The 12,467-nt window shown below is 41.3% G+C and overlaps 1 protein-coding gene across 1 annotated transcript in view; it reads right to left on the bottom strand.

The window, feature by feature from the left end:
* C11H4orf36 (chromosome 11 C4orf36 homolog) overlaps window positions 1–12,467 on the bottom strand; it is a 50,648-nt gene continuing 38,181 nt past the window's right edge. The window contains exons 4-5 of the mRNA XM_052199178.1: window positions 1,139–1,293; window positions 1–919 (exon numbers count right to left, since the gene is read on the bottom strand). Of these exons, the coding sequence (XP_052055138.1) occupies window positions 786–919; window positions 1,139–1,293 (289 nt within the window). The 3' untranslated portion in view covers window positions 1–785. The remainder of the gene's footprint in view (window positions 920–1,138; window positions 1,294–12,467) is intronic.

The following is a 12,467-nucleotide window of genomic DNA, read 5'->3' as shown; positions in this document are numbered from 1 at the left end:
TAGAAGACTTTATTCATACAAACTAGAAGACTTTATTCATACAGACTCAGTTCTTTCTCTTTATTTGCTCATTCCCCAGCCGCTCTGCAAATATAAATTTTCCTCACGGTTTGGCCGTCTTTGTCCCTGTCACGCATGTGTGCTACACCTGCTCCAGGTCCATTGTAGAAAGACTATTAGCCAGAAGGAAAGCAGCTTCACATTTATTTTTGCAGAAGAACAAAAGCAAAGTCTTATTTTTTAAAGTACCACATAACAACAACAACAACAAAAAGTTAAAAATAAAGTGCCACATGAGAACGATAAATGATACTTTACCGAAAATTGGTCATCTATAGACTTAACAGAAATGAAATCTTAATCGTTTTCTTAACCAGAAAAAGAAAAAAAATCGCAGTTTCTCATTTTAAAAGAACTTCTTTCTGACCTTCGTTTTGAGAAATCTCCTTGGGATCTCAAATGTCTCTTCAGAACGCTGCCTCTCACAAGCACTGTCCTCTTCCTCACGCAATCTTAAAAGCATTGAAACGACTAAGTAACACAAAATGACTCAACTCCAGATGCGTTTTCATCTACTTACAGGGAGGGCTGCTGTACGGGACACAAAGGACAAGAGTGTAGCAGGAACCCGGGGGCGCTGTCACAGTGTCCACCGAGCCATGCTTAGAAACATTGGCCCCATGGCCCACAGACACACGGCTGTGTCTACTTGACACCGCAAAGGAATCCGAGAGCTTCATCCCCACGGATGCCGGAAACAGGTTCAGCTTCAAGATTACGTCGGGTCACTTGGGCTGAAGTGGTCTTCTCAGGCCGACTTTCTTTTCCCTCAGTGAAACTTGGATTTCCTTGCACACATTCTCCTGACACTTCAGTTTTGTTAGGCGCTTTGCTTCGTACTCCTTTTCAAGTGCCATGGCTGAAAAAATAAAATAAAATAAAGCAAATGAAGCCATCTGAGCGGCATCCCCACCTGGAGCCATCTCAAAGCCGAGTAGCACACAGCGGGTGAACACTGTTGAGAAATTAACTACTGAGAACCGTTAGAAGGCATGGGTGTGGATCACAAACTTAAAAGTTCTTGTGGTAACCGGTCAAGGGTGTGACCGCTAACTTAGAAAAGCGGAACTTAACTCACTTTGCATTGAAGGGAGCTGGCATTCTTGTTTGGTTTGGCTCGCCAAGAGGTTCATGGGACTACCAAAGGCGATCTCCCCCAAGAACGGCAACTTGATGTTCGTCAAGTTCGTGTACCAGGTCTTTGTGAGCTCCGCAAGGTCCCATGGTTCCTGTCTGAGGCAAAATTTCACCAGCTTATTCAACCATTTTACCACTGGGTGTGCCACGTGACGTACAGACCGTGTCTCGCTGCCTTTCCCTCCACTTTTGCTAAGGGAAGATTTTTTTCCACCCGGCAGTGGTGGCACACACCTGTAATCCCAGCACTCTGGGAGGCAGAGGCAGGAGGATTTCTGAGTTCGAGGCCAGCCTGATCTAGGAAGTGAGTTCCAGGATAGCCAGGGCTACACAGAGAAACCCTGTCTCGAAAAAACCAAAAAAAAAAAAAAGATTTTTTTTTCAGAGTTATCATCCTAACAAGGAAGAAAATCCTACTACCTCAGAGACACACTGGTAAAAGGCCAGAAACTATGCCAGGGTTTGTCCGTAGCCTACAGTTCCAGCCAATCTACAAATGAGGTTGGGAACAGGACTTATAAGCTACAGTGTCTGTCTGTCTGTCTGTCTTTATTTATCTAGACACACGGTCTCATTAGGAGAGCCTAGCCAGCCTTGAACTTCTGTGTAGACTAGGCTTACCTCAAATTTATAGAGATCTGCCTGCTTCTGCCTCCCAAGGGCTGGGTTTAAAGGCATGCACCACCACACCCAACTACAATATCTTTTGTGGCTGGTCAGATAATGTGGCAAGCTGGATATAGTAGTGTACACTTGTAATCCCGAGAGTGGAGGGACACAACTGTAATCCTAGTACTCAGGGGGCAGAGGCAGGAAGATAGTGAGTTTGAAGACAGCCTAGACTGTATTCCAGAACAGCCTGACACACATGGAACCCTGTCAAAGGAACAACAAAGGCATGGGGCTGGAGAAGTGGATCCATGGCTAAGAGCACGTGTTGCTCTTTTAGACAACCCAGGTTGAATTCCCAGCACCCACAAAGTCGCTCACAACCATCTGTAGCCCCAGTTTCAGGGCTCCAATAGGAACACAAGCAAAATGTTCATATACATAAAGTAAATAAATATAAAATAAAATAAGGGCCAGGCAGTGGTGGCATATGCCTTTAATTCCAGCACTTGGGAAGCAGAGCAGGTAAATTTCTGAGTTCGAGGCCAGCCTGGTCTACAGAATGAGTTCCAGGACAGCCAGGGCTACACAGAGAAACCCTGTCTCAAAAAACCAAAAAAAAAGAAAAAAGAACAGACAGTTGTTTGGAAATGGTGCAAGGGTTCAGTGGGTAAAGGCGCTTGCTGCTAAGACTGACCACCTGCAATTCACGGCCCCCAGGACCTAGGGAGTCACTTCCTGAAAACTGCGCACAAGCATGCACATACACAAATATATGTAAGTAAATAAATACTTGGTTTTTTTAAAACAAAAAAATAGATGTGTGCAAGAATTTAAGAGATAGATGATAGGTAGATGAATGGAGATAGATAGATAGATAGATAGATAGATAGATAGATGATACATACATACAAAGTTATATAGATTAAGAGATGATAGATAGATAGATGGTAGATACATAGATAATAAATGATAGATACATAGATAAATAGATGATAGATAGATAAGATAGAGATAAATAGATAGATGATACATACAATGATATATAGATTGAGAGATGATAGATAGATGATAGATACATAGATAATAAATGATAGATACATAGATAGATGATAGATAAGATAGATAGATAAAATAGTTAAGATAGATGATACATAGACAGATAAGATAGATAGATGATAGATAGATATAGATAGATAGATAGATGATAGATAATAAATAGATAGATAGATAGATAGATGATAGAATATATTCACAAAAGTGAGAAAGGGGCCAGAGAGATGTTTACTGGTAAAGAGCTCTTGCTGCTCTTGCTGCGGGCCAGGATTCAGTTCTCAGCACCCACACAGTGGTTCACAAGCATTTGTATCATCAGTTCCAGGGAACCCACTGCCCCATTCTGACCTCTGAAGGCACTGCACGCACATGGTAAACAGACAGACATGCAGGCAAAATATTTACACACAAAAACTAAACCTTGGGGCTGGAGAGATGGCTCAGCGGTTAAGAGCACTGAATGCTCTTCCAGAGGTCCTGAGTTCAATTCCCAGCAACCACATGGTGGCTTACAACCACCATGAAATGGGATCCAATGCCCTCTTCTGGTGTGTCTGAAGACAGCGACAGTGTACTCACATAAAATAAATAATAAATAAATATTTTTAAAAATATTTATTTAATAAAATAAAATAAAAGTCACAAAGAGATATTTATAAAAAGTCTGCTTTGAGGAGCCTTCCAGTTTCCATCTGGCCCAGAGCTGATCCTCTGCCACAGGGTCCCATACCCAAATAGCACCAGGAGAGAACTAGCCTTCCAGGAGTGCTGACAAGCCTGTGAGCACAGGTAAGATCACCACTTCTGTCAGATTCCTAGACCGAGATGGATCCTACCAGAGCTATCAGGACACAGGAACCAAGGATCAGCTGGGGACAGGATCCTTCTGGTTTCTGTCTGCATCTTGGAACTGACCCTGTGCCAGAGCTGTCCATACCCAAATTCCTCCAGGAGAACTGGTCTCCCAGGAATACTTACACGCAATGCTGTGGCAGGAGGGACAAGCCACAGTCAGTGACAGCAAGACCAGCTAATACCAGAGATAACCAGATGGCTAGAGGCAAGGGCAAGAATATAAAGCAACAGAAACCAAGTCTACTTGGCATCATCAGAACCCAGTTCTCCCACCACAGAGAGGCCTGGACACCCCAAACACCAGAAAAGCAAGACTCTGATTTAAAATCACGTCTCACGATGATGATAGAGGACTTTAAGAAGGACATGAATAACTCCCTTAAAGAAATACAAAAGAACATAGGTAAACAGCTATAAGCCCTTAAAGAGGAAACACAATAATCCCTTAAGGAATTATAGGGAAACAAAACCAAACAGGTAAAGGAATTGAACAAAACCAAACAGGTAAAGGAATTGAACAAAACCATCCAGGATCTAAAAATGAACAGAGAAACATTAAAGAAGTCACAAAGGGAGACAATCCTGAAGATAGAAAACCTACTCACCAACAGAATACAAGAGATGGAAGAGAGAATCTCAAGTGCAGAAGATACCATAGAGAACATTGATATAACAAAGAAAACATAAAATGCAAAAAGCTCCTAGCCCAAAACATCCAGGAAATCCAGGACACAATAGAAGACCAAATCTAAGGAAAATAGGTATAGAAGAGAGTGAAGATTCCCAATTTAAAGGGCCAGTAAACATCTTCAACAAAATTATAGAAAACTTCCCTAACCTAAAGAAAGATGTCCATGAACATACAAGAAGCCTACAGAACTCCAAACAGACTGGAGCAGAAAAGAAATTCCTCCTGTCACATAATAATCAAAACACCAAATGCATAAAACAAAGAAAGAATATTAAAAGCAGCAAGGGAAAAAGGTCAAGTAACATATAAAGGCAGACCTATCAGAATTATACCAGACTTCTCACCAGAGAATATGAAAGCTAGAAGATCCTGGGCAGGTCTCATACAGAACCTCAGAGAACACAAATGCCAGCCCATACTACTGTACCCAGCAAAATTCTCAATTACCAGAGATGGAGAAACCAAGATATTCCATGACAAAACCAAATTTACATAATAGCTTTCCACAAACCCAGCCCTACAAAGAATAATAGATGGAAAATGCTAACACAAAGGAGAGAAACTATACCCTAGAAAAAGCAAGAAAGGGCTGGAGAGATGTCTCAGCAGTTAAGAGCACTGACTGCTCTTCTAGAGGTCCTGAGTTCAATTCCCAGCAACCACATGGTGGCTCACAACCATCTGTAATGGGATCCGATGCCCTCTCTGGTGTGTCTGAAGACAGCGACAGAGTACTCATACATTAAAAAAAAAAAAAAGAAAGAAAGAAAGAAAAGAAAAGAAAAAGAAAAAGAAAAAAACCAAAAAAGCAAGGAAGTAATTTTCTTTCAATAAATCCAAAAGAAGATAGCCACACAAACATAAAAATAACCTCAAAAATATCAGGAAGTGCTGGGAAGTGAGGCACATGTCTTTAATCCCAGCACCTGGGAGGCAGAGGCAGGCAGATTTCTGATTTTGAGGCCAGCCTGGTCTACAGAGTGAGTTCCGGGACAACTAGGGCTACACAGAGAAACCCTGTCTCTAAAAAAACCAAATCCAAAAAACCAAAAAAAAAAGCAAGTCAAAAAAAAAAAAAAAAAAAAAAAAAAAAAGATAAGGAAGGACACTTCATACTCATCAAAGGAAAAATCTACCAAGAAGTACTCTCAATTCTGAACATCTATGCTCCAAATATAAGGGCATACACATTCATAAAACAAACTTTACTAAAGCTCAAAGCACACATTGCACCTCACACAATAATAGTGGGAGACTTCAACACCCCACTCACATCAATGGACAGATCATGGAAACACAAACTAAACAAACAGTGAAACTAACAGAAGTTATGAACCAATTGGATTTAACAGATATTTATAGAACACATGGAAGCTGAACAACACTCTACTCAATGATAACTTGGTCAAGGAAGAAATAAAGAAAGAAATTAAAGACTTTTTAGAATTTAATGAAAATTAAGGTACAACATACCAAAACTTATGGGACACAAAGAAAGCAGCGCTAAGAGAAAAACTCATAGCCCCAAGTGCCTCCAAAAAGAAACAGGAGAGAGCATACACTAGTACCTTAATAGCACACCTGAAAGCTCTAGAACAAAAAGAAACAAATACATCCAAGAGGAATAGATGGCAGGGAATAATCAAACTCAGGGCTGAAATCAACCACATAGAAACAAAAAGAACTATTCAATGAATCAACCAAACCAGGAGCTGGGTCTTTGAGAAAATCAAGATAGATAAACCCTTAGCCAGACTAACCAAAGGGCACACAGACAGTATCCAAATTAACAAAATCAGAAATTAAAAGGGATATATAACAACACAAACTGAGAAACTTCAAAAATCATCAGATCCTACTACAAAAGCCTATACTCAACACAACTGGAAAATCTGGATGAAATAAACAATTTTCTAGACAGATACCTAATACCAAAGCTAAATCAAGATCAGATAAACCACCTAAACAGTCCCATAAACCCTAAAGAAATAGCAGCAGTCATTAAAAGTTTTCCAGCCAATAAAAGTCCAGGACTAGATTGGTTTAGTGCAGAATTCTATCAGACCTTCAAAGAAGACTTAATACCAATACTCTTCAAACTATTTAACAAAATAGAAACAGAAGGAACACTACCCAATTCATTCTATGAAGCCACAGTTATATTGATTGATACCAAAACCTCACAAAGACCCAACAAAGAAAAAGAACTTCAGACCAATTTCCCTTATGAATATTGATGCAAAAATACTCAAAAAAAAATTCTCACAAACTGAATCCAAGAACACATCAAAACAATCATCCACCATGATCAAGTAGGCTTTATCCCAGGGATGCAGGAGTGGTTCAATATACAGAAATCTATCAATGTAATCCACTATATAAACAAACTCAAAGAAAAAAAATATGATCATTTCATTAGATGCTGAAAAAGCATTTGACAAAATTCAGCATCCCTTCATGTTAAAAGTCTTGGAAAGATCAGGAATTCAAGGCCCATAGCTAACCATAGTAAAAGCAATATATAGCAAACCAGTAACCAACATCAAACTAAATGGAGAGAAACTTGAAACAATCCCACTAAAATCAGGGACTAGACAAGGCTACCCTCTCTCTCCCTATCTATTCAATATAGTACTTGAAGTTCTAGCTAGAGCAATTAGTCAACAAAAGGAGGTCAAAGGGATACAAATTAGAAAGGAAGAGTCAAATTATCACTATTTGCAGATGATATGATAGTATACTTAAGTGACCCCAAAAAACTCCACCGGAGAACTCCTACAGCTGATAAACATGTTCAGCAAAGTGGCCAGCTATAAAATTAACTCAAACAAATAAGTAGCCTTCCTATACTCAAAGGATAAACAGGCTGAGAAAGAAATTAGGAAAACAACACTTTTACAATAGCCACAAGCAATATAAAGTATCTTGGTGTGACTCTAACCAAACAAGTGAAAGATCTGTATGACAAGAACTTCAAGTCTCTAAAGAAAGAAATCGAAGTAGACCTCAGAAGATGGAAAGATCTCCCATATTCATGGATTATCAGGATTAATATAGTAAAATTGGCCATCTTACCGAAAGCAATCTACAGATTCAATACAATTCCCATTAAAATTCCAACTCAATTCTTCATAGAGTTAGAAAGAGCAATTCTGAAATTCATCTGGAATAACAAAAAACTCAGGAGAGCTAAACATATTCTCAACAGTAAAAGAACTTCTGGGGGAAATCACCATCCCTGAACTCAAGCTGTACTACAGAGCAATTGTGTTAAAAACTGCATAGTATTGGTACAGTGACAGGCAGGTAGATCAATGGAATAGAATTGAAGACCCATAAATGAACCCACACACCTACTTGACCTTTGACAAAGGAGCTAAAACCATCCAGTGTAAAAAATACAGCATTTTTAACATGTGGTGCTGGTTTAACTGGCAGTCAATAGATAGAAGGATGCAAATTGATCCATTCTTATCTCCCTGTACAAAGCTCAAGTTCGCTGGGTGGTGGTGGCGCACGCCTGTAATCCCAGCACTATGGGAGGCAGAGGCAGGTGGATTTCTGAGTTCGAGGCCAGCCTGGTCTACAGAATGAGCTCCAGGACAGCCAGGGCAATACAGAGAAACCCTGTCTCCAAAAAACAAAAAACAAAAAACAAAAAACAAAAAAAAAAAAAAAAAGCTCAAGTCCAAGTGGATCAAGTACCTCCACATAAAACCAGATACAATGAGTCTAATAGAAGAGAAAGTGGGAAAAAGTCTTGAACACATGGGCACAGGGGAAAAGTTCCTGAACAGAACACCAATGGCTTATGCTCCAAGATTAAGAATCGACAAATGGGACCTCACAAAATTGCAAAGCTTCTGAGCTTCTGTTAGGCAAAGGACACTGTAAGTAGGACAAAACAGCAACCAACAGACTAGGACAAGATCTTTACCAATCATACATCTGATAGAGGGCTAATATCTAATATATACAAAGAACTCAAGAAGTTAGATCCAGAGAACCAAATAACCCTATTAACAAATGGGGACAGAGCTAAACAAATAATTATCAGCTGAGGAAACTTGAAGGGCTGAGAAACACCTAAAGAAATGTTCAACATCCTTAGTCATCAGGGAAATGCAAATCAAAACAACCCTGAGATTCTACCTCACACCAATCAGAATGGCTAAGGCCAAAAATTCAGGTGACAACAAATGCTGATGAGGATGTGGGGAAAGAGGAATGCTCCTCCATTGCTGGTGGGATTGCAAGCTGGTACAACCACCCTGGAAACCATTCTGGTGGTTCATCAGAAAATGGGACATAGTTACCTGAGGACCCAGATGTACCACTCCTGGGCATATACTCCCAAAAATTCTCCAATGTATAACAAGGACACATGCTCCATTATGTTCATAGTGGTCTTATTTATAATGGCCAGAAGCTGGAAAGAACCCAGATGTCCTTCAACAGAAGAATGGATATAGAAAATGTGATGCATTTACACAATGGAGTACTACTTAACTATTAAAAATGATGAATTCATGAAATTCTTAGGCAAATGGATGGACCTAGAAAATATCATCCTGAGTGAAGTAACACAATCACAAAAGAGCACACATGGTATGCACTCATTGGTAAGTGGATATTAGCCCAAAAGCTCGGAATACCCAAGACACAATTCACAGACCACATGAAGCTCAAGAAGGAAGACCAAACTGTGGCTGCTTCCGTCCTTCTTAGAAGGGGAACAAAATACTCACGGGAGCAAATATGGAGACAAAGTCTAGAGCAGAGACTGAAGGAAAGGCCATCCAGAGACTGTCCTACCTGGGGATTCATCCCACATACAGTCACCAAACTCTGACACTATTGTGGATGCCAAGAAGTGCTTGCTGAAAGGAACCTGATATAGCTGTTTCCTGAGAGGCTCTGCCAGAGCCTGACAAATACAGAGGCAGATGCTCACAGCCATCCATTGCACTGAGCGTGGGGTCCCCAATGGAGGAGTTAGAGAAAGGACTGAAGGAGCTGAAGGGGTTTGCAACCCCATAGGAAGAACAACAATATCAACCAACCAGACCACCCCCCCTAGGGACTAAGCCACCAACCAAGGAGTACACATGGCTCTGGCTGCTTATGTAGCAGAGGATGGCATCAATGGGAGAGGCCCTTGGTCCCATGGCAGTTTGATAGATGCCCCAGTGTAGGGCAATCGAGAGAAGGGAAGTAGGAGTGGGTGGATGGGTGGAGGAACAAGCTTATACAAGCAGGGGGAGAGGGGATAGGATGGGGGGTTTCCAGTAGTGGGAAACCAGGTAAAGGGATAACACTTGAAATGTAAATAAATTAAAATAAATTAATTAAAAAAAATAGCCTGTTTCAAAAAACAGACTTTGAGATGGCTCAGCCAATAAGAGTGCCTGCCTGCAAAATTGTGTCTTCTGACCTCCAACATACATGAGCTTAGTATGTGAATACTAAACTCACACACACACACACACACACACACACACACACACAGATGAACATAAGTTATTAAAAGTGCAGAAATCATCTCAAAGTCTATCAAGAAAGACACATGTAAGGATCTGGAGCTGTAGCTCAGCCACTCGACTGTTTACCAAGCACACATGAGGGCCTGGGTTCGATTCCCAGCACCGCATAAAAACAGCATGTCCTGTTTTTTTTCTTTTATACAGTGTCTACGCTGTGTTGGTGAGTTGTCTGTGTGTCTGGAGTGTTTCAAGACTAATGTACTTGTTTTGACTTCGCTGCCTAGGCAGCTCTTCCATGTCTAATCTTCCCACCGCGGTCTCCCAAGCGGCTGGGATTACAGGCCTGTGCTACCTGATCTATAACTGAAACGATACTTACTAGAATGGCACTTCCTATAGTCCAAGGTCTAAACAAGAAACCTGAACTGAAAGTAATGAGTTGTAATTTTGTGAAGCCTCCTAAGGATCCACACCAACATCTTAGAACACTGTCTGAAAAGAAAACTTTGCTTGCCTCCTAATCGTAAATGTCATAAACCAAGCAGGGGAGTTAGGAGGTAAAAGCCAAACGTGATGTGCATGCCTTTTAGTCTCCACACCTGGGAGGCTAAAGTGGAAAACAGCGTGGACTACATGGCCAGTTCATGAAGGCCAGCTAAGGTTACAAAGAACATCCTGTGTCAAAAGTAGAAGGAGAAGAAAGAGGAGGAAGATGAGGAGGAGGAAGAGGAAGAGGAAGAGGAGGAAGAGGAGGAAGAAGAGGAGAAAGAGGAGAAAGAGGAGGGAGAGGAGAAAGAGGAGGGAGAGGAGGAAGAGGAAGAGGAGGAAGAGGAGGGAGAGGAGAAAGAGGAGGAAGAGGAGGAGGAAGGGGAGGAAGAGGAGAAGGAAGAGGAGGGAGAGGAGGAGAAGAAAGCAATTTTTAAGGCAATTCCATAGAGTGCAACCTCTGCTTAGCATAATATCTTTAAGCTAAAATAAAGGCATAGGCACAACAATGCTTCCATTATGTGCTCTCTGTATCCCAGGCAACCAGCAGGTCTTAGACGGCATTGTTTCATTGGCTGGCCCAACCACAATAGACAGGTGTGCACAGTGTCACAGATGTAGGCCTTGAAGCTAAGGCACAGTGAGCAGAGACGCCAGGCTTGGAGCTCAGGGCTTCAGACTGAAAAGTCCACGGTGATAAGCTCTGCCTGCCCAGGAGGACAGGAAGCTACACTGACCCTTTGTACCAGCTAAAAGAGTGCTCTACACAGATGTTGTTAGTACATGTGTACACTATGACTGTGTTTTAAGATGATAGAAGGAGGGCTGGTGAGATGGCTCAGAAGTTAAGAGCACTGACTGCTCTTCTAGGTCCTGAGTTCAAATCCCAGCAGCCACATGGTGACTCACAACCATCTGTAATGAGATCTGATGCCCTCTTCTGGAGTGTCTGAAGACAGCGACAGTGCACTTACATATAATAAATAGATAAATCGTTTAAAAAAAAGATGATAATAGTAAAGGTGTTTTTAAATGACTGAAACTACAGAAAAATGATACACAGACATAAATATGTATGTATGTGTATATAGACACACACACAAATATACAAATGAAACCCATTATTTTAATGCTAACCTAAAAGATAATTTTAGAATGTCTTTAAACAAGGTAACCCAACCTCTCCCAGAACATAAGCATATGACTGTGGTTTAATCAGCCTAGAAGCCTCTGTTTTCTCATTTCAAAGAATCTCTTCGGTATGAAGACTTATTAGAATTGTCTGTCAGCTTTAACTGTCCACTTGACAAAGCCAGGAGTGGCCTAGGAAGGGAACCTCAACTGGGGGATTTCCAAGATCACAAGGCCTGCAGCCATATCTGTGGAGAGTGGGGCCCAGTCCGCTGTGGGCTAGGCCGATACGGCTGGTTAAGTGTAAGCCTGTGAGCCTGTCAGCAAGCAGTGTTTCTGCTTCAAACTCTGACTTGAGTTTCTGCCCCCACTTCCCTCAGTGATGACTTGTGATCTGAAAGTGTCCTGGAAATGAAGCCAACTAAACCCCCCCCCAGTGCATATTTTAATTTTTCAGATTATTTTATGTAGGTGTTTTGCTTACATAGATATCTATTTCATGCATGCTTTGTGCCCAGTTGGTCCAGAACAGGACGACGGATCTAATGAAACTGGAGTTAGGGACTGTTGTGAGCCACCTTGTAGGTGTAGGAAACCAAGTTCAGGTCCTTTGCAAAAGTAGCAGATGCTCTTAATCCATGAGCCAAGTCTCTAGACCCTGTTCATATATTCTTATAAAAATACCATTTGGCAAGGGCGGTGGTGGTACACACCTTTAATCCCAGCACTTGGGAGGCAGAGGCAGGCAGATTTCTGAGTTCAAGGCCAGCCTGGACTACAGAGTGAGTTCCAGGGCAGCCTGGGCTATACAGAGAAACCCTGTCTCAAAAAAACAAAACAAGACAAGACAAAACAATAAAAAGTGTCATTTGGGGGACTGGAAAGATGGATCACCCATTAAGAGCACTAACTGCTTTTGCAAATAGGTTTGGTTCCCAGCATCTACAGAGAGACATTGT

Source organism: Apodemus sylvaticus, chromosome 11, assembly GCF_947179515.1.
Source record: "Apodemus sylvaticus chromosome 11, mApoSyl1.1, whole genome shotgun sequence".
In the NCBI taxonomy this organism is placed as follows: Eukaryota; Metazoa; Chordata; class Mammalia; order Rodentia; family Muridae; genus Apodemus; species Apodemus sylvaticus.
The sequence above is the reverse complement of the archived record's forward strand: the minus strand, read 5'-3'. Positions and strand labels throughout refer to the sequence as shown.